This window comes from Pleurodeles waltl, chromosome 10 (genome assembly GCF_031143425.1).
Source record: "Pleurodeles waltl isolate 20211129_DDA chromosome 10, aPleWal1.hap1.20221129, whole genome shotgun sequence".
Classification (NCBI taxonomy): Eukaryota; Metazoa; Chordata; class Amphibia; order Caudata; family Salamandridae; genus Pleurodeles; species Pleurodeles waltl.
In genome coordinates this window covers 726,143,979-726,168,791 of record NC_090449.1, presented here as the reverse complement: position 1 = coordinate 726,168,791, position 24,813 = coordinate 726,143,979, and the positions used below count along the sequence as shown (strand labels likewise).

Genomic DNA, 24,813 nt, shown 5'->3' with positions numbered 1-24,813 from the left:
GTTTCACTAATTGTAGGACCCACTTGTCTGAAGTAATGTTTTTCCATTGTTTGAGGAATAAAGATATCCTCCCGCCCAGAGTTACAGGAGGAGGACTGGACGTAGCCGGAGCCTTGAAAGCATCAGGTTCTACGAGCCGAATCTTTGGCCGGACGGGTTGAACGTCCACAGCCGCCAGGTCTACTATAGGCTGGTTGCGGCGGCTGCCTTTGCGAGTAGTATGGACGATATTGCTGTGAAGAGGATGGATAGGTGGAATACCTGTGTTGTTGATATCCCCCTCTGTATGAGGGTTGGCCACGCCCTCTAGGACGAAAGGACAATTTTCGATATTGCAGGGTCCCTAATGACCTTGCCGTGTCCGTTTTGATGGATTGTAGGGCGTCATCAACATGTTTCCCAAATAGCGCCTGGCCATCAAAAGGTAAGTCCAAGATTTTATTTTGAACTTCTGGGCGAAAAAAGGTGGCTTTAAGCCTGCCTTGCCTTCTTAGCACAGCTGCACCGGCGAGTTGTCGAAAAGCAGTGGTCGCTATATCCATTGCACAGACTATAAGCTCTGCAGACGTGCGTTGACCCTCTTGTATCGTTTTACTTGCCTCTGATCTCGCATCTACCGGCAGTTGAGTAATATAAGGTGCAATGTCCGCCCAAAGCTGTCCGTCGAACCTAGCCAGAATAGCCAAAGAGTTGGCAGCTCTAACTACTAGGCTAGCCATAGAAGAAAACCTTTTCCCTATGTTATCTAGCCGTCTACCCTCCTTGTCTGGGGGTGCGGAAATCGGGGCAGAAGGATTCTTAGATCTTTTTTGTGCTGCCTGAGCTACCACTGAATCCGGAGGAGGATGTCCCGTTAAGCATGGTGGTGCATCGTCAGGTGCTTTGTATTTTTTATCCAGACGCGGCAGCACTGCCGTAACTGTAGCCGGATTATTCATGACCTTAAGGCCCTCTTCCCACAGGTAGTTTACCATCGGGATAGAGCGCACAGACTTCTGAAAAGGCTCCTTAAAGTCGTACAGAAAACAGTCTGTTTGCTTAGTAAGCAATGGTAAGGCAAAACGTTTGGCTGCTCTCTCTAAAAGATTGTGAAACCCTCCAATGTCTTCTGGTGGGGATTCCACCTTCGATTGAGAAGGAGAAGGAGGAGCAGGGATGATGTATTCGTCCCACTCTAAGTGAGTGTCCAGGAGCTCCCCTTCTTCCTGATCCCCTTCTGAAATGTCGGTGTCATGAGGAATTTTCATATCCGGAGTGGCCACATCCGTGAGATGTAAGGACGTTGGCCTCTGGTGCGGAGTAGAAACAGCAGAAATAGGCGATGGAGGAGGTCGTTCTCCTTGAGGAGAAAACCTCCTGTTGTAATCAACTAACATCGCTCTGAGGTCAGTTAGTAGGGAGGAAGGAATAAATGCTCCCTGTTGGTATTGTTGTTCTGAGTAAAGTTGAGGGTCATAAACCTCTTCATAGTCCTCTTCTTCCTGGTACTTTACATTCAGTTGGGATGGACTGTGGGCTGTTCCAAATGGCCCCTCATCATCTGAGTCTTCGTCTCCCTCCAAAAGATGTACTGGCACAAGGGAGGACACCTTACTAGGTGATGTATGGGTTGGCGTCAGCTTTTCCACACTTTTGAGATGTTTTTCTCTCGTCGACGATGTCGTCGTCGACGTATAAATAGACTTCGTCATGGACGGTGTCGTAATTGCTGGACGCACAGCGATTTTAATAGAAGAAAGTCTCGCTGGCGAGTCTACCGTCGACAAAGTCGTCGACGACGGTAGGGCTGACACTGACATCAGCGCAGTCGACGATTACGATGTATAGACTGTCGTCGACGCTGATGTCGTCGCTGCAGTTCTCGTCGACGGTGGGGTAACTGTCCTCGTCGACGATGTCGCCGGCGGAGCCGTCAACGGTGTAAACCCAGAAGTAGATGTCGTCGCCGGAAAAAGCACTCACCAACGGTACCGTCGACGATGTATCCGTCGACAAAGCTTTTTTCCCCAGTCACAGAGGATGGCTTCTTAAAAGGCACAGATGGTGGAACAGATGAAGACTTCCTGTGCCTCTCTGAACTGGAAGAATGGCTTTTCCCCTCTTTACTGGAAACTTTCTTGGGGGAAGAAAATGGGCTGCGACCCTTATAAGACCCTGAAGTAGTCTTTATGAGGGCTTTTCTTGAGAGTTGTGAGGGAGATCTGGAGCCTGATCTCGCCCTTTTTGATGATCTCTTAGATGTTGATGATTCATCACTCTCAGAATCAGAAACTGGGTCCTTCCTATGTTTTAGTTTCTGCAGCCATATTAATAATCTGCCTTCCCTGTCTTTTAAAGTTTTAGAAGAAAAAGTACGACAAATCTTACAGTCTTTAGCTGAATGATCTGGGTACAGGCAGTAAATGCAGTCTTGGTGAGGGTCTTCAGAATGAAGCCTTTTCTTTCCACAAGTCTTGCAGTCTCTGAAGAGACCCTTCTTCTCCTTGTCAGACATAGTTGAAAAATAGCTGACAAATCAAGTTAAAACAGTTTCTCTGAGAAAAAATAGTTGAAAAAAAGGTGTGAAGACAGAGCAGAGCTCTGAGGAGACACCCTAGCACGACGTGCGGTAGAAAATCTGAGGTGCTGGAGCTTCTCTCAAGAGGATTCTGAAGGGTGCTGTCGTCTGATTGGTGGAGGCTCAGGTTTGGTCCTTTTCACAAAATGACTCTGATAGACTGTTAAATTGAAGAGGCCTAGGGCCTTTTTTCTTTGTTAATATATCTTGGCATTACTTGTGTAAATTATACCGGGGACTCCCATCTCGACGACGGGGAATGGTTCAAGCATGTGAATCTATGAAAGTTCCAATACTGGAGTAAATGTTGTGGGTTGTGCATGAATGGCAAGTGAATGGACTATAAAGAGGTTGGTGCTGTGAAGAGGATTTTTGGCTCACCTTCAGAAGGCTTGGTTTCAATATTCAGACACTACGATAAGTATTTATGCTTTGAAACCAGAATTACTGGAGGTGCTAAAACCAACCAGTGTGAGTGGTGGATTAACTTTAACATACTAGTACCAGGGGAGTCCAAGGGTGCAGGACTTTTGTGGCTCTCACCAGTTTTTCTTCACCCAGAATCCCCTGCAAATCACTAACTTTGCTTAAAAAACAAATTTTTTTTCTGTGAGGAAAAGTCCTGTAATCTGCAGGCAGCCACAAATTTCCTACCACCCAGCGTTCCCCTAAGCCTCTAGAGAAAAACATTGCCTCACTTGTGTGGGTAGGCAAGTGGCTGCGACAGGGAAGGGCCCAAAACGTATTGTGGATACATCAAGATTATCTATCACAAAACAACCTAGTTTTGTAAGACAGGCACCTGTGTTTTGGTCCTGGGCTTGGCGACCATCTAGGGAAAGCTACAAAACACAGACATTTCTGAAAACTAGACTCCCGGGGGAGTCCACGGATGTGTGGCTTGTGTGAATTCCCCTAATTTTTCTTGCCCAGAATACCCTGCAAAGGTGAAACGTTGAATAAAACACCTTTTCCTTGCGTTTCTGTCACGTAAACCACAGGAATTTGCAGGGATCCACAAAATTCCTACCAACCAGAGTTTCCCCACATGTCCTGATAAAAACAATACCCCTCACGCTAGGACTATCATTGACCCTTTTGTTATCCATTCCTGTCACAGGCACTAGGCTCAGGCACAACAGTGGAGTAGTGTTTTTAATCGGGACAAGTTGGGGAACGCTGGATGGTACGAAGTTTGTGGATCCCTGCATATTGCTGTAGTTTACGTCACAGAAATGCAAAGAAACAGTGTTTTTAATCAACATTTTACCTTTCCATAGTATTCTGGGTAAACAAAACTTTGGGGAATCCACACATGCGATACTCCCTGGAGTCTTCTTGATGTCTACTTTTCATACATGTAGGCTCTGGGTGAAAGATTTCACCTTTGCCAAGACTTTCCTTTACAAGACGAGGAATGGTGAGCCAAGTGCCAAATCAATCCTGCTTAGTGGGCACAAGGCCTGGATTTCGCTCAGATCTTTCAGCTTAAGAATTACTCCCAAACAACCCTATGGGTCTTGTTTTTGACTGTGAATAGTGAGCCCTGGGAGACATATTTGGCTTTTGGACAGTACCAGCACTGGGCACTCCTTAATGCAGGGTTGGCTGGGGGCTGCCTCCCATATCCATGCAACAACAGCTGTGAGAGCAGCTTACATGCTTAACTTTCACTCATGACAGGGTACCCCGGATACAGGGCCTGGTCTTTGGCTCAAGAACCTAAGGCACATTTAATTTCTTCATTTGGGCATGGCAGTACACTGCATTTAGACCGTAAGATATTGAACATGTGCTCTGGCTGTGCAGAAGGGACAGTAGTCAACCACATCTCATGCTTCCCGCTGACGAGAAGAATGATTGCAAAAAGTCTAACCACTGGCAATGACTTGTGGTAGCATTTCAAAACAATGTCTTTAGTATGCCTGGCCACCTCAGTTTGCACCCAGTCATTCACACATCAGTCTTGACCTTGCTCCAATAACAACAGCCCAGCAGGAACTGCCAAGCCAGGTCCTCCCTAAACCAGAATACAAGTAACCCAAGACTGGTTATGTCTTGATTGAAACTAAGTTACTTACCTGTAACTGTAGTTCTCCAGTATTGGAATCTTTCATAGGTTCACATGTTTGAATCCTTCCCCGTCGTCGAGATGGGAGCCCCCGGTACATCAAAACAGTTATACACTACTGCAATGAAAAAAGGCCTAAAGGCTTTCACTTTAGTAGCCTATCCTTATCACTGTGAGTAAAAGGACCAAAGCAAGGCCCAGCCAATCAGGCTTCCCCTCCCTCTAGAACCCTGCTGAGAGGAGCTCCCTTCCCTCAGATTTTCTCAAGCACGAGTTTTAGAGTATCTGAAGAAAACAGGAAAAGGTGAGCTTCCCAGGGGAGGACAGAGGTTTGCATGTGAATCTATGAAAGATTCCAATACTGGAGAACTACAGTTACAGGTAAGTAACTTATGTTCTTACTCCAGTATTCAAACTTTCATAGATTCACATGCTTGAATCAGAATAGCAAGCAGTAATGAAGCACATTGTATAGCATCAATCCATATATATATATATATAAAATCCTAGAACATACATATATCAGCAAAATCCTCAAAGAAAAAGATTATGTAGGAAATAACCATATTAGATAAGCAATAAATATGACAAGAGAACGTTACCCTGAGTAGGTAAAACAAGAAATATCACAGCCTTAAAGTAAGAAACAAACCTACACAATATGCCCAAATAAACTGGGCTGGTGGGAAAAAAGGAATAAAGAAATACAACAGCTCACGGTTACTGGAAAAGATGTCGTAACACTGCTTGTCCTACCGCCATATCACCTTGCTGAGTTTCCTCCAACCAGTAATGCATTACAAAAGTATGCGCTGACTTCCACGTGGCTGCCCTGCAGATGTCCTGAATAGGAACTCCTGCAAAAAGTGTCATGGATGCAGCCATTTTTCTAGTTGAATCTGCATGCGCTGGATTCTGCAAGGGTTTACCTGCCGCTGTATGACAATAGTTAATCGCAGAGGCTATCCACCTCGCAATTCCCTGTTTACATAATGCTCGTCCCTTACGCGGAGCACTGAAAGCCACGAAAAGTTGGTTTTATTGTCTAAATTGTTTAGTTCTGTCAAGATAAAACTTCAGGCACCTCTGAACGTCTAAAGAATGCAGAGCTTGCTCTGCTGGTGTCGATGGATTAGGAAAGTATGACTTCAGTATCACCGGCTGGTTTATATGAAAATCCAACGGGACCTTAGGTATGAATTTTGAATTTGTTCACAAAATTACCTTATCCCTTTTGAATTGTAAGAAAGAATCCTGGATAGTGAATGCCTGTATCTCGCTCACTCCTCTGGCGGAGGAAAGAGCGAGAAGAAGAGACCTTCCAGGATAGAAACTTCAAATCCGCTTTGTGAATTGGCTCAAACGGTGGTTTCATTAATTGAGACAAGACCAAATTAAGGTGCCATGATGGAGGAGGAGGCCGAACTGGGAGAAAGGACCTAAACAGACCCTTAAGAAATAGTTTTATGACCCTTGGCGACCACAGAGGAGGCACGTTCTCTGTACGCCTATAACGGGAAATCGCTGCCAGGTGGACCCTAAATCGAGGAAATAGCCAAACCCGATCTGGCCAGGAGTAGAAGATAAGGTAGTATCTGCTGCGGTGATGAAGAAAAAGTATGCACCTGAACTTGTGCACACCATGAGCAAAATCTCCTCCACTTCAGACAATAACATTTGTTGGTACTCTCAGCTGCAGCTTTGGCAAGGATGGCTCTGTAATCCGAAGGTATATCCAGATGCGCAAACTCATGGTGATCAGGAGCCAGGCTGTCAAGTGAAGTGAAGCCGGATCCGGGTGGAGAACTTCGCCCTCGTTCATCGTTAGCAGGGAGGGCATCACTGGTAGAGGGATGCTGCGGCTCTGTGAGAGGTGAAGGAGTTCCGTATACCAAAACTGACGAGGCCATGCCGGAGCAATCAGAAGGAGCTTGCAGCGTTCAATCTTGATCTTCGCCAGAACTCTTGATATCAGGGGAATGGGAGGAAAAGCGTAAGCATAAATTCCTGACCATGCCATGGAAAACGCATTCCTTAAGAGCCCCGATGTTGATCCTGACTTGCTAAGAAACTGCATTTCGCATTCAGCGGGGTGGCGAAGAGATCCAGGTTCGGTTTCCCCCATCAGGAAAGGACTTGATTCAAGACTCCTTGGTCCAACTCCCATTCGTGGTTTGGACGACCGGGATCTGCTCAGGGAATCCGTAATGATGTTCTGTACGCCTGGGACATGTTCCGCTCGAAGGTTTACCTTGTGGCTGATAGACCATTCCCAAATGCACTGAGATTCTCTCGATAAGAGCAGAGACCTGGTTCCTTCCTGCTTGTTGATATAATGTATTGTCGTTGTGTTGTCCGTCCGGATGAGAACTGATGGGAGAAAAGTGCAAAGCGCACGTCGAATAGCTTTCAATTTGAGGTAACTGATGTGAAAGACCTTCTGATGTGGCTTCCATTTGCCCCTGACTCGTAGGTGCTGGAAGAAGGCACCCCATCCCTCAAGAGAAGCATCCGTAATTATCAATCAAGGTGCTTGTTGGGGAAGAAAAGAAAGCACCCTCGCTAAGTGAGACTCCTGTGTCCACCAAGCTAGAGATGATATCATGGGCTTCGTTATTCTGATGATATCGTCGGAAGACCCCATGGATTGCGTCCACTGAAGATCTAACTGCTCCTGTAGGGGCCTCATTTTTAGACGACAGAAGGGCACCAGAGGAATGCAGGAGGACATCATCCCTAGCAGGGACTTGAAGAGGCGAACTGAAACGTACTTTCTTTTTTGTAAATGCCTCGCGAGGGATATGAGCTTGCTCCTTCTGTCCTCTGTAGGGGTTTCATTGTTGGTGGAAGTGTCCAGTATTGCCCCTAAAAACTTTCTCCTCTCTAAGGGCTGACAATTCGCGATTTACCCCGTGAATAGCTCGAGCATTTGGTGAAGATCCTGGGGGCTGATTTCAGGCCGAAGGGCAAGACCTTGAACTGGAATTGGTCTCCGGCTACTGCAAACCTGAGGTACTTTCTGTTGGAAGGGTGAATAGGGATATGGAAATATGTGTCCTGCAAATCGAGGGTGGCCATGTAATCCCCCGGATTTAGAAGGGACAGAATGTCTGATAGGGTGATCATAAGGAATGATTGTTTCTTGAGATAAGGGTTGAGATTCCTGAGATCTAAGATTGGACGCCAACTTTTCCCCTTCTTTCGAACTAGGAAGAATCAGGAGTAGTAACCCTTTCCTCTGTCCTGACGTGGAACCCTTTCTATAGCTCCCTTGAGAAGCATGGACTCGGCCTCCTGCTTGAGCAGATGCAAGTGCTTCACCTTTTGAGGGAGAGGAGATTTGTAGGAGGGTACTGCAGGAACTCCAAAGTATGGCCAAATTAAATGCGATTTAGGACCCATTGGTCTGATGTTATCTTTTGCCAATTGTGAAAGTGGAGGGAAGTCCTTCCCCCCTAGTCTTGTGTCCAAGGGAAGGTTCGTAGCCGGAGACGGTAGCAAGTCATTGTCTACGGCCTGCATCTTTCAGTTGTCTTCCGGCCTTTCCCCTCAGTGAAGCTCTCGAATAAACCGCCTGCAGAAGCATTCTTTGTTGGAACTGAGGGCGAAAGCAATGAAATGCCGCAGAGACAGAGGGGTATCTATACTGTTGGAAGTCTGGTCTACACAATGAATACCCCCGGCCTCTAGCTCCTCGAAAGGGTTGCCTTTTAAACTGCAGGGTGCCAAGGGACCTGGCCGTGTCAGTGTCTGTCTTTACTGACTGAAGCGCATCATCAATGTGCTTCCCAAAATAGGGCTTCACCATCAAAAGGAAGGTATAGAATTTTGTTCTGGACTTCGGGTCTAAACGAAGTCGCCCGGCGCTAACCCTGCCTCCTGAGAACCGCGGCACCTGCCATCTGACGGAAAGCCGTGGTGGCGATATCCATAGCACAGTCTAGGCTTCAGCAGAAGACCTCTCCCCCTTCTTGCAAGACTTTCTTGGCTTCTAATTTAGAATCCTCTGGGAGTTGATCCAGATAGGGCGCAATTTCAGCCAATAGCTGTCTATCATATCTGCCCATGATAGCCAAAGAATTAGAAGCCCTTATAATAAGCGAAGCCATCAAAGAAAAGCGTTTTCCTATATTATCTAGCCTCCTTGTCCGGTGGGGCAAAGATTGGTGCTGAAGGGTTCCTAGATCCGCGCTGTGCCGCCTGGGCAATAACTGAGTCCGGTCTAGGATGGCCCGTGATGCAGGCCAGAGAGTCTTCAGGTGCCTTATACTTTGTCAAGGCTAGGTAGAACCGGGGTGACCGTAGCCAGGTTCTTCATTACTTTGATGCCCTCATCCCAGATATAGTCCACAATCGGCATGGATTTTACACTTTTTAAAAATGGTTCCTTGAAATCATACAAGAAGCAGTCCATCTGCTTCGTGGGCATGGGCAACTCAAACCTCTTCGCAGCTCTTTCAAGCAAGTTGTGAAAACGCTGATGTCACCAGGAGGGGAATCCACAGGAACCGGAGAGGGTGAGGACGGAGTAGGAATTTGATAGTCGTCCCACTCTGTTATGGCATCTGGCAATTCTCCCTCCTCTGTCATCATCATCAGAAGAGGACAAATCCTGTGTAGGGATCGAAATTGGTGTCCGTGGTGGCACATGTAATGGCTGGACCCCTGGATGAACCAGAGTAGAAGGAAGTGGCACAGAGGATGTGACAGAAGGCTGCTGAACTTCCAAGCTAGCTGGTGGAAACCACCTCCTATAGTCATCCAACATCAGCTGCAAATCACCTATGAGCGATCCTGGCAAAGACACCATCTGCTCCTGATAGGGATACTGGTGTGATTGTGGATAATATGAGTGTGGATCATGCTGTGTGTCCTCCTCTAGATCCTGGCACTTGACATGCAGTTCTGATGGGCAATGAGCAACCCCAAAAGGCCCTTCATCATTTGAATCCTCTTGTTCCAATAAATATGTAGGTGCCAAGGCTGATACCCTACTTGGAGATGTCACCAAAGGCTTCCTATGTGCTTTAACTCTCGTTGACGGCATAGTCGACGGGAACGTGGATGGCATCGTCGACGGTATCAGCATTGTCGACGGCATCATCGACAGGGTCGGCGACGGAGACATCACTGACGATGGAGAAAATCTTGTCGACGAGGAAGCAGACAAAGGTAGAATCAACGTAGACTGTGTCACCGGCGGCAGCATCGAAGAAGAGGAGATGGGCGAAGCAACCACAAACGCCGTTGACCAGGACGTCGTCAAGATGATAGTCGATGAGGAGGACGTTGCTGTAGAGACTGTAGATGTTGTCGCAGTCAATGACGAGGCTGTAAATACACCTTTAGACACTGCCGTCAACGGTGCTCTTGTCGACAAAGTTGTCTTCGCAGATTTTTCAAATGGCCTCTTAAAGACATGTTTTATCACAGGAGGTGGCGATGGAGGCTCAGAAAAGGCTCTTTTGCTGCGCTCTGAGGAGACAGATCTTTCTTTAGAGAGTCGTTCAGATGAAACAGAACTCCTGTGAGGAGAAATGGAAGGACTGCCAGCTTTAGAAGACACATGTTTGGTCTTTTCATGAGCCTTTTTAGGTAGTTCCTCAGATTGGTGGGCTTGAGGAGATCTGCCTCTTTTCTGGAGGAAGTTGAAGATTCCTCACTGTCAGAACCAGACACTGGGTTAGATCTGGACTTCAGCTTCTGAAGCCAATTTAGTAGCTTATCCTTTCTGTCTTTGAGGGTTTTGTTGGAAAAGGTCCTGCAAACCGAGGCAAAAAATGCAGTCCTTGTGTGGGTCTTCAAAGTGAAGTCTTTTTTCCCCCCACAGGTCTTACAGACTCTGAAAATAATTTTATTTTCTTTATCAGACAGATGAATTATCCTCAAAATAGAGCTCCTTTAAGTAAAGTAAGAAGATGACACCTTACTTGCTGTAGGAAATCCTCTTTTCTGAAGAGAAAATAGTAGAAATGAACTTCTCCGAAGATTTGACTGAGCAGAGCACAATGGAGACTCCCTAGCACAAAGTGCGGTAGAAAATCTGAGGGAAGGGAGCTCCTCTCAGGAGGGTTCTAGAGGGAGGGGAAGCATGATTGGCTGGGCCTTGCTTTGGTCCTTTTACTCATAGTGATAAGGATAGGCTACTAAAGTGAAAGCCTTTAGGCCTTTTTTTCATTGCAGTAGCTTACGTGTATAACTGTTTTGATGTACCGGGGGCTCCCATCTCGATGACGGGGAAGGATTCAAGCATGTGAATCTGTGAAAGTTCCAATACTGGAGAAAGGGTGCTTTTCAGTCATGTGTTGTTTCGTTCCAGTGGTATAGTGAGCGGTGGCTTGTCAATTTGAACTGGACTATTCCTATTAGAGCAGGGTCAAGACTGACTTGCATATGGCTGGGTCCAAACTAAGGTGGCATGTTGTGCAAAATGATGGTGGACCGGGATGTGTCCTCAAGTAATAACCAGTGTTCGAGAATAATTCGAACAATCACTTTTTTTTGTATACTTCAATATGATGCCCAAAGCCCCCACGGCAAGTCCACTGAGTGTGCCAAATGGACACTAAGTACAGAATGTGACCTTTGGCCATGCCCTGCCCAAACTCCTTGTGCCCTCCAACCATCCACAGTGGGTGCTGAGCAGATAGAATGACTACAGTAAAAAGTAAGGTTTAACATTTTTGATTTCTATTTGTATGCTTTCATTAATGATTTTCAAAGCTGAATATACATTTTTAGTAGTTACATTACTGGATCCTGTCTCACTGTAAAGAAATTCTACTGTTTATGAATATCATAAATAGCCTCGGGATGGATGTCCTCATTTCTCTCCAGATTGTTTTAGGCAATGGAAAGGGTCATTGGGGAAAACGTGTCCTAAAAGCCACTGTTCTTAATTGAAGCTGAACTGAAAGAGCAACTATTCACAACAGGCATCCAACTGTTAATCGGTCATCTAGAGTACATGCCCACTTTTATTAGGCTTCTACCTACCTGGTAGGTGAGCTTTCAAGAAACCTACTAACCGAGATAATGTAATGAAATACTGTACCAGCAAGAAGGTTAGGGATAACGTGCATCCTTTCTCATTCTTAACTACTCCAATACTAGAGGCGCATTAAGGTATGCTGGAGCAGCAGTTTAAGAACTGCATTTAAGAACTGTTTTCTACTACAGAAAACATATTTAAAGAAATTGAGAACGCTTATAATGACATTGGGCAGGGCAAGTTTTAGAAGAAACTCTATTCTTATTTGAAGAAACATATCAATAGATTCCATAACAGGAAAAAACAAACTGTACAAAACCTCTAAAGATCAATTAAAGCATATAGATTGTATCCAACTTGCCTCTTTTCTATGATTTCCAGGGTTAGATGTAACAGCTCCCGCTTGCTCTTCTCTCTTCTTTTTATCATTTCCAGGATGGTTACTGCTCGACTCAGATCACGACGCAACTTAAGCATTTTTTCATAAGATACTTCATCGTTCTTTCGATTCTGTATAAATAAATGTTGCCTAATTAAGTAAAAGCCACACAGGTTTCATTGAACAAAAAAAAAAAAAAAAAAAAATCATGCAAATTCTACAAGTTGGTGGAAAACCTTATACGCAGGAAAATGCTTCCAAAATGTTTGCAGTAATAAAAGAGCTGTTCACATATCAATGGCCACTAGGGAAAACATAAATTGTGAGGCACATATTTGTTGTAATGCTAATAATTTAACAATTAGATGACCTGTAATCCTTTGTATATCCTAATCTTCATTATCTTTATGTTGTCCTGCTTGCTCATGCAAACCATATTTATGCACCATAAATACAATGTGTGAGATGTGTTCTTGGTAACTAGCATCCCTTTGTGCTTGTCTGCAAGTGATGCAAAGATTTGATTCTCATCGCTCATTGCTTTTGTTCTCTCCAGGTGATACATTACTGCTCTAAGGCGTCCAACATATGCAGGCCTCTTTCGGCCTGAGTCTTTGGTTGCTGAAAGAAGCTATGTATTTGGATTGCCTGCTTTATGTGAAACTGCAATATGACCTTCAGCAGGTAACTTGGGTTTGTTCTCATGACTACTGTTTCCTGGCTTATTTGCAGGTATGGTTCCTAGATAGTATGCATTTGTTGTTCACTTACGATACGTAGCGATGTCACTGAAATTAGAAAGGTTGTTTTAAGTGTACGAATGTTAGAATTGTCCTGTGGAGTGGTTCAAATGGTTCTTTCATCAGCTGTATTAGCAACACTTATGTTCCACATAGGTGTTGGTGTACACCCTGGTGGAGCCATTATCTTAGCCCCCTCAAGGAATCGTTTGACCTCTGGTGAAGTGAAGAAACTTTTCCCTATGTGTCCGCTTGTATCCACCACTATTACTGCAAAGCATACCTTTAGTGACGTGTAGGTCAGTTTGTTGTCCAGCAGGTGCGTAAGGTATCTGATGACTGTCTTTTGTCCTGTCTTGGAAGAGGCCTAATTTCTGACACCATCATGTGTACCTCATCCACTTGGCCATGAAACATTTCCTTTTAATTGGCATTCTGGCTTACTCTAGGACATCCACAGCTCTCTTTGGTAGGCCCAAGGGTTCAAATTCTATGTCCGAAGGACCCATGCTGCCAGGCTCAGGATGTTGGATTCTGGGTGGAGAACCCTCCTTTCCCTGCATGGATAGTAGGTTGTGCAACACTGACAGTCTTTGTATGTTGTGTGCCATCTTTATCAGTTCAGAAAAACAGGTTTGTCTATTACGGAGCATAGAAATGTCTTGTATCTGAGGTTCATTGGGATGTGTAGATATGTGTCCTGTAGGTCTATGGTTGCTGTAGGAAGTTGGCTCTGTATATGCTATCTCAAAGTAAGAGATAGTGTGCACAGAGTCCAAGGTTTCCCCTTAGAGCAGTGGTTCCCAACCTGTGGTCCTAGGACCCCTGGGGGTAAGCGAAGCCTCCTTAGGGGGTCCGCGACAGCTTAGAAAATTAAATAATATTAACAGATTAGGTACCTAGCTTTCAGCAATGACCGAGTGGGGTGGTCCCCGGATCCGAATTATGAATCAGTGGGGGTCCACACGAGTAAGTTAGAAACTTTGTATTAGAACAATGACATATACAGTTTTTGTTAAAATGGCAATAAGCTATTTTAAAAGTAGACAGTGCAAAAATCAATATTTCCTGGGGGAGGTAAGTAGTGGTTAGATTGCGAGGTGAGTAAGACACGTACAAGTCTCAGTTCCTGGGCATAGGCAGCCCACCGTTGGGGGTTCAAGGCAACCCCAAAGTTACCACACCAGCAGCTCAGGGCTGGTCAGGTGCAGGGGTCAAAGAGGTGCCCAAAACACATAGGCACCTATAGAGAACAGGGGTGCTCCAGTTCCAGTCTGCCAGCAGTTAAGTACCCGCGTCCTCGGGGGGCAGACCAGGGGTGTTTTGTAGAGCATGGGGAGGGGGGGGGGGGGGGGGGGGGTGAACACCACAAGTAGGCACACAAAACACACCCTCAGCGACACAGGGGCGGCCGTGTGCAAAGCAGGCAAAGAGCTTGACCTCTTCTGACAGGTGCTTCAGCAGCGCTGGAGTTTGCAATGAGCCACTGCTTGGCAGCTCCCCCTTCAAACTTGTGCTCCATTTCCATTCTCTTTCTTTGATTATCATGGGGTGGTCCAGATGAAACTGGCACATTAGCTTTTTTTCTAGTGGTGGCTACAATCATAGAGACCACTGCCAAGTTGCTTCATATGTAGGCAGGGTCCCTTGAGAAGTATTTGTACTTTTTTCTGCTCTGGATGTCACTGATCTGCAGGTTGCCGGCTCTCTGAGGGCCTTTCTCTCCTTGTCCAAAATGCTAGGAAGCACTGCCAGGTACTGGCATTTGCTTTGTAAGAGAAAAAGTGTTTCGAGTAGAAAGCATGTCTAAGGCTTTCCTCCTTTAGCTAGACCCCGTATCGCTCTACTCCTCTCTTCACAATCATGTTGTACATGACGATTTCATCCGGAGGTGAAGGCCTTGATGGATACGTATCTATTACCTCTTCTAGGGAGTCTGCGCTGAGATCCTGCCATTGTTCTTTTATGTCTTGCATGCCCTGGGCATCACGGAACAGGTCCTTTGGCTCAAGGTCATCTTCTTCTTAGAAGTTCTCTTGCTTTTCTTTTTCCTGGGGTCAGCGGTGACTCCATGTCCTATGTATCCCTTTCCTCCTCTGGTTTTTCCATTGAGGCCTGATGGGATGTGGCACGCCCAGAGGGCGGAGTCAAAGTCCTTTTTAGGTTGAGTGCGCAAGCACTTTGACCTGTTGTAAGTACTGTGGATTTTTAACCATGCCCATCACTTTCATTTGTTCATGAGCTTGCCTTTCAAAAAATCACTTGATGACTTTACGTTTGTCCCGCCTTGGGGAGGCTTGGTTACCACCTTTGACATTGACCCTGTTACAGGGATAATTGCACAATTGCCGATTTACTTCAGCATGGGCAAACTAGTTTTTTTTCTTTTATCTGCACTTCGTGGCTGCCATGGCTCTCACAGGGCTCAGAGCGCGAACTCGATCTGCAGAATTGTTTTTACATTATGTGCACTCTGATCTGCTCAGTGCAGCAAGCATATTAACCCTATGCGCTACTTTATGACGACTCCAAACTTCCATTAAACAAAAGTACGTTCCCTCTCCAGAAAGAACATAAATCACCAGAGTTATTTTTACATACCATGCACTTTGTGATTTGCCTTGTACACGTTCTTTGCAGCAAGGACATTAACCCTGTGCGCTGCCTAATGATGACTCCAAGCTTCCACTAGACAAAAGTACATTCTCTCTCCAGAAAGAACATAAATCGCCAGAGTTATTTTGACATTTTTACATCACATGCAATTTGTGATTTGCCTAGTACACGTTCTTTGCAGCAGACACATTAACCTTGTGCGCTACCTCATGATGACTCCAAACTTCCACTAGACAAAAGTACGTTCTCTTGGCTGCCATGGCGCTCACAGCATGAACTCGATCAGCTGTATCATTTTTACATTATATGTACTCTGATCTGCTTGTTACACATTCTTTGACAATGACTCCAAGCTTCCACTAGACAAAAGTACATTCTCTGTCTCTCTATAAAAAAAAAAAAAAAACATTAATCGCCAGAGTTATTTTGACACATTCATTCTGGGACTTGTAGTTTTATTTTTATAACGTGAATCAAGCTGCGAATACAAAGCAGAAACCGGACTAGATGAACTGCACATATATGAGTCTGTGAAACTTGAGCTGTGTACGCGTGCATTAATAAAACTAACCTCGGGGAGAGCTTACAGTTTATTATGCTCCACAATGGTCAATATTTTATAACTAATATTTCAGTTCACGACTAAGAGGATCATTAATATCATGTGAGGTGGCTCTCAAGCGTGTGAAAAATCATGGCTGTTTTGTTCGACTCCCCAGACAGCAGTAAAGGGACAGTGAGTCAGTAAGCATGCATTCTTGGAGTACAATTATTTATTCACGGCCCCGCGGGTAATTTCACCTGAACCAACTGCCAAGTAAATATGTGTTGCACCTGGGAGTAGTTTGTATTTAAGGGTCTTGTTAAGAACAAATATTCCAGTAGGCCTACTAGCCCTTTAGTTATATACAGGGCCACTTAAATTATGTGGCAGACAGGACCAAAATAAGTGGCAGGGTTGACCAATTAATGTGGCAAAAAAAGTCCAGTTAAACATTTACAATGCCAATAGCTCCAACTCAAGTAAATGCAAGACCATTGCATTTCAAATGCTTGTTTATTATTTTTAAAGAGTATCGCAGACATCTTGGCTTCGAGCCAACTTTTCCTACTCATGAGCGCTCATTTCTTCGGCATCAGTAGATCGGCTGCCCGAGTTTCAGATGTAATCTTCTTCAACTTCTCTCGAGCATGGTTGTCCTTTGCTGCCAGTGTCATTTCAATGGATCGGCTAGTGCTTAATTTGAGCCGGTGGGGGCCACTGACACTCATTTTTGAGCACTGGCACTCATTATTTCTGATCGGACATTTCCTGAGAGCAAAAGAAGGAAAACATACACAAACGGGAAGAAAAATGAAGAGAAAGACGGTAAAGCGGCATGATGAGAGAAAGCAAGGACCTGCAGGTGTGAGATAAAGGCAGAGAGAGTGCCTGGCAATTAATTAAAGAGGCCTTAGGGTACATTCAGGTCTAAGGAACCGCGCTATTCAGCATGCCGATGTTTCACTGCATCAGCTGTGGGCTTCTGAGTAAGACTTCGGGCACAAGCACTTTTTTTCTTGCAAATTAAGCACTGGGATCAGCCTCCTGTGGTGTCCTTGGTGTAGAGCCCATGGAGCTCTTTCAACCTCGACTTGCCTTCAGTCAGCAGGATTTTTGGCACTGAGGAAGTCTTTGGTGTTTTGGAGTCTGATGTTCCCTTGCATTTTTGGCGTTACCTGCCCACGCTTTTCCTGGTGCTTCTTTTGTTATCACTCTACATTGATGACCTCCATTTTAATGGCCAAGCCCTCTCTCTTGGCTCCATTGGTGAAGTTCTTCTCTTGTGAGAGAGGTCTCTCAGCGATGGACCTACCTTGTGCCCCTGCATAGAGTAGTGTTCCTGCCTCTGTTTCTCCCTGTGTCTCAGTGTCTTAGGCTTGAACTCCCTACACACCTCACAGCCCTGTGTGTTGTGGTCTCTAGGCAGGCTGAGGTTGCATACCTGGTGGTTGCCTCTCTGTGCAAAACTTGTGGTGGCACTACGGGCGGAACCAAAAATAAATTTTTCTCGAGCTCCCTAAAAGCCACCTCAGTGAGTATCCTCCTCTTTCTGCTATGGTGTTTCACCTGGAACTCTGAATTTTCTTCGATCTGCCGCTTTCTTCCTTCTTTCTTTCTTTCTTTCTTTCTCAGTTCGGAGAAAGTTCAGAGTGGTGGACTCAGCCGATCTCTAGTTAGTGGCCCCACATGGTCTGGGGAGCTGCGTATCTGGCCATAAATAGGTTGAGAAGCCTGTTGACTACGGTGGCTAGGCAGAAATTAACACGGCTGGGCACCCCTTCAGTAGCATCAAAGGTGATTAAGGCGGACTGGGGTTGACCAGGGACCATGGAAAGGCACAAGGACCTGACTGTATCTCAGCTATCCTTAAAGTGCTCCACTGTGGAGTCTGACTTCTCCTGAACACAACGGGAGAGGAGGGGAGAAAAATTTGATAACCCAAACTGCCTCCTCTGGGCGCACAACAAATAACACAAAAAGTATGGGGTATCACGTGGTAACAAAATAAAATTAAATTGTACTGGACCGTCTGTATCTCCCGGAAATCAGGACATATATGTGTGCTGAATGTGGTTGTCAGAAGGGGTTAGGGGGAATTTCTCCTTACGGACTAGGCGGTCTCACACACTATGTAGTGTTATGCTTCATCATATGACCACCTACCCCCACCCAAGTAGGACAGTACCACCTGGACGGACTCAACCTCATTGTTAAAAGAACTTGGAGGGAGAGCAGAGAAAGTTTATCTGGATAAGATTGGGATCCAGTTGTACTATAGAAAGTCTAAAATCAACTAATCAATCACCTGTGTAGTAATACACCTTTATTTGCGGAGATTGTTGGTGAGATTAAAAACAGAATGGGACGCTTCTAGAGAATAATGACTCGAAGAGTCACCAATAAATCAGTGGCTATCATGTTTCTGCCCACTAACTAGAGCCAAAGGAGGTCTGTGGCATTCATCAGGGCCTGGGATCCCGAAGTCCATGCACTAAAGAGTTATGTGTTGAACAGGGGGGCCCACATCAATAGGAGGTAGCTAAATATATGTAATGAGAAGGGCCTACCTGTGGATTGCTTAACAGGGGAGACCCTGTAATTATAGGGCAAGTAGCCCCTGGTCTAGGGGAGAGACCTCTTATAGTCACACTTACTCCAAAGGGTGACGCTCGCTGGCGCACCTGATCCGACTCCCACCCCAGCCATAGTTGGTCTCATCAAAAAGGTGAGAGCCATCAAAGGGTGTGAGACTAGAAGCATAAAAGGGCATGTCCATAAGCGAAGTTTGGAATCTCCCGTAAAGCCAACTTTTCTCAACCAGGTGCGCCGCCTAAGGGCGACAGACGATGAAATCGATCTATCCATCAAGTCGGTCGTAACTAGTCCACATCTGATGATGAACTTTGTTGCATCTCCGCTGTCTGCAATTGGCTGTGACAGTCTGATTTATGCCTCCTACAAAACCACGGGCAGCACTTCCGCAATTGAGTCCAAGACTGTATGGGTGTATCAGCCTATTAGGCACAGGATGTTCAACAACCGCAGTGCTAGGATGGTGGGAGAGAACATCCTCTTACCAAAGGTATTGTAACACTTGGATTCTCTCTGTGATGGATTGGTAGAAAACACTTCAGGGTTGACTTGGGAAGTGGAGTCTTGACCCGCCAAGCTCTCAGGGGTGGAGAGCTAGGTGAGTAATCTGAGGTCCTCTGAAACGGGCAATGGTGGGAGGCAGTTGTCTTGTGTACAAGAACCCTCATGCAGAGCTAGGATCAGGGCCCCCCGAGTAAGACATCAGTAAAGGCTTCATGAATAAGGAAGTAGGGGTCCGGAGGAGGCAACTCCCCAAAGAAGCACCTCAGTCAAGACATTCGCCTTGACTTTTACTGAGGGCAACTGAAGGTCTAAGATCTCAGCCCACCTTTGCACCACCATAGCAAATGAGGCACCCTCCTCGGTAGCCACGGTAGGGGGCGAGAACAAGCCAGAGTCTAGTGAGGTGTCTAACCCACTGGTATCTACCAGTTCCTCATACCAGTTGTCCTCTGTGTCACCTTGTGGGTGCTGGGATCGTCTGACTCATCTGGCTTTGTGTCGGAGTCGTGAATGATGACGGGGATGGCACAGCCGGGAGTGTCGGCACTGGAGCGGGTTTCGAGGAAGGCTGCAGTCTTGCGGTGGTGCCTCCCTAGATCCGGCACCAGATGCAAGAGGCCCGAATAGAGCCAAGGGCAGTACCGCCAGTGGGAATCCATTAGTAGCCCCTCCCGAACCCATGGGGCCCTAAGGCACTTTAGAGGGGTCGGGCTGCCCAAATATGAGGAAACTTTTGAAGATCTTTAACTTTCTTTTGCAGTACGGCTGACCTGACATCTTGGCTTGAGATGAAAATCACTAGGTGCAGCTTCTCAAGCAGTTCCATGACCTTTCTGCATGACTGGGATAGTGAACATCGTTGGTTTGTCCGACATTGGGTGGCAAGGAGCTGGAGGGAACGCTCTCTCAGCACGTTCGGTTGCATGGCGCAGCATGTTTTGGGAGTCGTGGTCCCTCTCCAAGCACCACAGCCAAACCAAGTGTTGGTCTGTCATAGGCATCTGTCTGGGACAGGCCCCATATGGCTTGAAACCTATAGGTTTCGTAGGAAACATCCTTGTCACACCAGGAGAATAAAAAAAAAAAAAGAGTGAATGAAAAGTCAAGGAAAAAAAGTCACAAAGTGACTGAGGGGTAGCTCTTCATGAATCACTGCTAACTGGTGCTGAAAGAAAAGAACTGACGTGAGCGTACTAGGGTGGTGCCTCTATAGGCACCCCGCTTGTCACTTCCGGCGCGGACGCCACCAGCCTTAACGACCCCAGCTACTATCTTGCAGGGGCACAGTGTGAAATATTTCCAGATCCAGTCTGACACCTGGGGAATATTTTGATGTAAGAGATCTGTGGCTAAAAGCCTATCAGATCAGCCAATTACAAATCTAGCACTTCTGCTTATCTTTGCACTGCTGAATCAAAAGTGGCATTTTCTTCTGTTGGTAAACCAGATGGGGAGTCCAGCACTGTCTCTGGGAGAACATCTAGCTCACTGGTATTCTGCAAGTCCAAAAAAGGTTCATCATCAGTGTAATGAAGGGGGGCATATAGTAAGCTTCTTCATGAGGGACATTGGGTAAGCCATGGACTGCAAAGGAGTCAAAGCTAAAGAAGACCTCAATCCTGATTGTACTGACCTAAGAGGGAGATGCCCAGGCAGAGGGTCTGGCTGTATAACCACTCAATCTGCCTTAATAATTTCCAATCATTATTTAGGCCTGATGTGGCTAGATGTTTCCTTCGGGTCAGAGGCGGACTATGCACATGAGTTCAGTGCCAGTGCTGTCAGGATCAGCACAGAAGGAACTAGCATAGACTCTAAGGCTGGAGAAGAGGTTAAAATGAGCTTTGGTATTGGGCCCATGAACGGGTGCTGAGTGAGTGAGTCAGGAGAGCACCTGCCTTGGCTCCAGATGGGATCCCATCTCCATGGGGCACAAAGATGTTCCATATTGAGCCAGTAACATCTGGAAAATTTACAACATAGCCACCTTAAAGGCTGTTACCTGCTACGGGAATGACAAAATGAGAATTTGGGGCATGCCTGTACCAACTGTAGGACCAGCTCAGAATCAGAAGAAGCCAGACCCTTTGAGTGATACCCTGCAACTCCTCACAAGACTGAATGGCAGGATGGGGATGAGCCCCAATTGGCTTACTTGTGCTTTTCTGGCTTTGGTTTACCAAAGGAATGTCGAGGAGGAGCATAACTCGTAGCGGTTTAGCCCCTTGACAATGATCAAGAACAGGCTTCCTATACTTGGCAGCGTAAAGCTTCGCCTCACACTCCCAGATTTTGTTTGGGTGAATATGAACACACTTATGACAACTTTTGAGTTGTGACAATAACTTAAGTATCATAGGCACACATGCAGGTCCATGACAGCAGTGATTTCCTGTAGTAGCACCAAGGCTTGAATTCTTCCACTGGAAATATCTTCCCAGGCACACTGCCTTAGAACAAAATATGGATTTGTCAGAAAATAGACAAGTTCAGAGTGGCGCTTCGGATCTGCATGGAAAGACCAGAACTGATGTCAGTTCACAAGGGTGTTGCAAATATAGGGCTCAATTCTGTCACTTCCTGGTTCACTGAAAGTCAGTGGGGGGGGGGGGCATAAGGTGTGGAGGGAGCACTGCTGAAAAAAAAACCTCTGAATCCAGTCAAGTGTCTGGGAACAATGTAAAGTTGAGGAATCTGTAGTTAGAAGTATTCATCAGAAGATATGCTTCTGAATTCCTTACACATATAACTTCCAAATTTTTAATTGATTTATCCAAATGTGTTTTGAGGTACAGAGACTGTTACAAACTTCCAATTATTCTTTTGTGGATCACTGAGTCAACATGTAATATCTTTGGTGCTGGTGGAAGACAATCAGCTATCTCAGTAATAACTTGGTTATACTGGAGTAGTAGTGTGTTTGTTTTAAGCCCCTTTTGGACTGTTGCAGGCTTTGTCAAGATTACTGATTTTAGTGCACATCTGTTTACATCATGGAAGATTGTGACCCAGAACTGTTTCTTGTTTTGACTCAGTTTTTACTGCATTATCTTCACACATGCAGTGATTTATGCAGTAAAATGCCACAGACTCTTCAAAATGTAACATATCTTAAAAAAGGCACCACTACCAAACCTGTTCCTATAGCAAGATGTTGTATAGATGCATTCTTAAAGAGATGAGTAGCAGTCACTATTTGTCCAGGCACAACAGATACAGCAACAGCTCATAAGGTTCACATATTACTGGATGGAGGTCTACCTCTTACGGTCAGAGATTTAAGAGCTTTTATTTCTGATCAGAGCTGTTGTTGAAAGAGCCATAGAAGAAATGCTCTGTTTGAAAGCCTGCTTTCCAATACCCTATGCTTCTCTCAATAAGGGTTGCAAGAGATTGCTGCCATGCTTCTGAATGTAGAACATCAGTGTAGCATAGATTGCCATAATCAGCAATGTCTTTTATGTGACTTGTGCTTGGAATCCTATCTGGGCGTATTTGACCACTCACAGCTCCAGTGTGTTTGTATGTACCTTATTTTGTTGCTCTAAGAGCTGCCCAATGGCAGACAGAGTGTAGACCAGTTCTCAAACTTTCCAGGTAAGCATCTGAAACCTCTGAAGGCAGATAAAACAAAGACATGCCAGCCACAAAGTATGATGGATCCACCTACTGTGGACTGCTTTTCCTTATATCTGTCACCTGAAGCTCATTCTGTCAAGCTCTGGTCACCTGCGACCATGGGCGGGTAAGGTCTTACTGGAGTGCTAGCTTCTAGGGGCAAGAAAAGCAGTAGCCTTTCTACCAGGGTTTCCCCAGGGTGTTCTGCAGTAGTATTCTATAGCACCTAGATCCAAGGTGCATATCTAAACATTATTATCTGAGGAGATACTAAGAGGGATTTCAGAATGTTGATTTATCGCACCTTTTTGGAAGAATGTTTGCATCTATATCTCCAGTTAAAGAAGCTGTTCCTATGATAGCTTGCCACCCTGGGGAAGATAGGTGAAGTGGCTTTTCTGTAAAGTTTTCAATATGGCAAGACGTCAAAGTGTCCATCTCCATATTGTCGTCCTATGTGATTTCATTGTTCATCAAGGCCTTGTGGGAAATGCCGCCTACTAAGTCATGTGATGTCATGTCTTCCTTAGAGTCATCCTTCATGCATATGCCTGAGCCGTTCCCTCCCCTTCAAGGGCACCGTGGTGGCCTGAAACACGGTTTGCACCTATGGGAGTATATATGCTTGTAGCCATAAAAAAAAGAGTAGTAAAGTACCACTGCTGGAATTGTAGTGGTGAAAACCTGAGTGGCCGAGTCAACGTACCCCTTGTTGCTTGAAAGGACGATGGGTGCCTTAAACACAAAGCGCTCAACTGTCCTTGGAGTCTCGCTGTCTGTGGACCTCTTTGCAGTTGAAGGAAATGTCTAGCAATCTGGCTTGTACTGCTGCTCACAAATGATAGACATCAGTTAATTCTCACAGGTAAGCTATTGCCCATTGCACAGGTGTAAGAAACCAATGTCTGCTACCTTCCATATTACCTATGCTGCTTGGTTGGAGACTCTCAAGCAGATTCTATTTTTGTCCTGAACTCACTTTCTTTTCTTTTAGTCTACCTTCTTTTGACACATTTTACCTTGCTCCATCTTTCCTGCACGGGTCATTGATTTTTCCAGTCTTTTTTATAAGACAAAATAATTTGAGGCCAAAACGGAGGGGTGTAAGAATGATGTCAACAGTTTTGACATGGGAGTCGATGCTGATGAAGGTGTCTGGCGCAAGCGCCACTGAAGGTCCCAATGTCAGGAACAGTATTAAAGTTCTCAGACTCTGTGTGGAAGATGCCACAGAGGGCAAGCTTGCAGGTCATCGGTAAAAACTGATGTTCCTAGAACACTACAAAAACCACCTTTTTGGAACCACTTGTATAGCCAAGAAGGGTTATGTTCCTTACCCTGTAAGTGTCTGTTTGTGGCAGGTAGATTCACAAGCCCTGCATACTCCCTGCCATCTACTGTTGGGTCCGGAGTGGTGCAAGTTGTTTTTCTTCGAAGAAGCGTTTCGAGTCACGAGATGTGAAAGCTATGTGTAAGAGAAGAATTGCTATTATATGTGTATATATACATATATATGTATGTATAAACTACCTCGGCCACCGGCACCCAGGAGAACGGAGGGCACATGCGAATCTACAGCATTACAAGCCACAAACAGAGGCTTACAGGGTGTGTAACATAATCCGGTTGATGGCATGTGTGGCTGTAGATACACATGCTCTGCACAGATTGTAAAGCAGTTCCCTCTTAGAAGGTATGGGTAGCCTGTGGGAGAAGCAGTAGTTTGAAATCTGGTAAGAAACACTGCCTGACTTACACTGGTTGGTTGACGTGCTAAAATACCCACACAATAGTGCATGGTAAATGTGTGCGGTGTAAGCTACCTTACAGATGTCAGCTAGAGGAATTTTTCCTAGAAAGCCCATAGTTGCTCCCTTTTTACGAGTGGAGTGTGCTCTGTAAGGAACAGGTAAAGGTCTTTTGGCCTTAATGTAGCATATACATTTGACTATCCACCTGGCTGTGCCTGATTTGGATATAGGGTTGCCTTTCCGAGGATGAGAAAGACTACAAAGAGTTACTTTGTTTTCCTAAAAGTTTGAGTTCTATCTATGTAAAACAATGGCACTCTTGACATATAAATCTGGATGGAGAAAGAAAACTGGGAGTTTGATGGATTGGTTGAGGTGAAACTGTGAAACTACCTTAGGTAGGAACTTAGGATTAGATCAAAGAACCAATTTGTCTTTATGTATTTGGAA

General features: G+C 45.4%; 1 protein-coding gene across 3 annotated transcripts in view; it reads right to left on the bottom strand.

Moving 5' to 3' along the window:
* EPC1 (enhancer of polycomb homolog 1) overlaps window positions 1-24,813 on the bottom strand; it is a 1,031,213-nt gene that overhangs the window by 493,399 nt on the left and 513,001 nt on the right. For all 3 annotated transcript variants that reach the window (XM_069211249.1, XM_069211248.1, XM_069211247.1), the window contains exon 5: window positions 11,981-12,129. In XM_069211249.1, coding sequence (XP_069067350.1) covers window positions 11,981-12,129 — 149 coding nt within the window. The remainder of the gene's footprint in view (window positions 1-11,980; window positions 12,130-24,813) is intronic.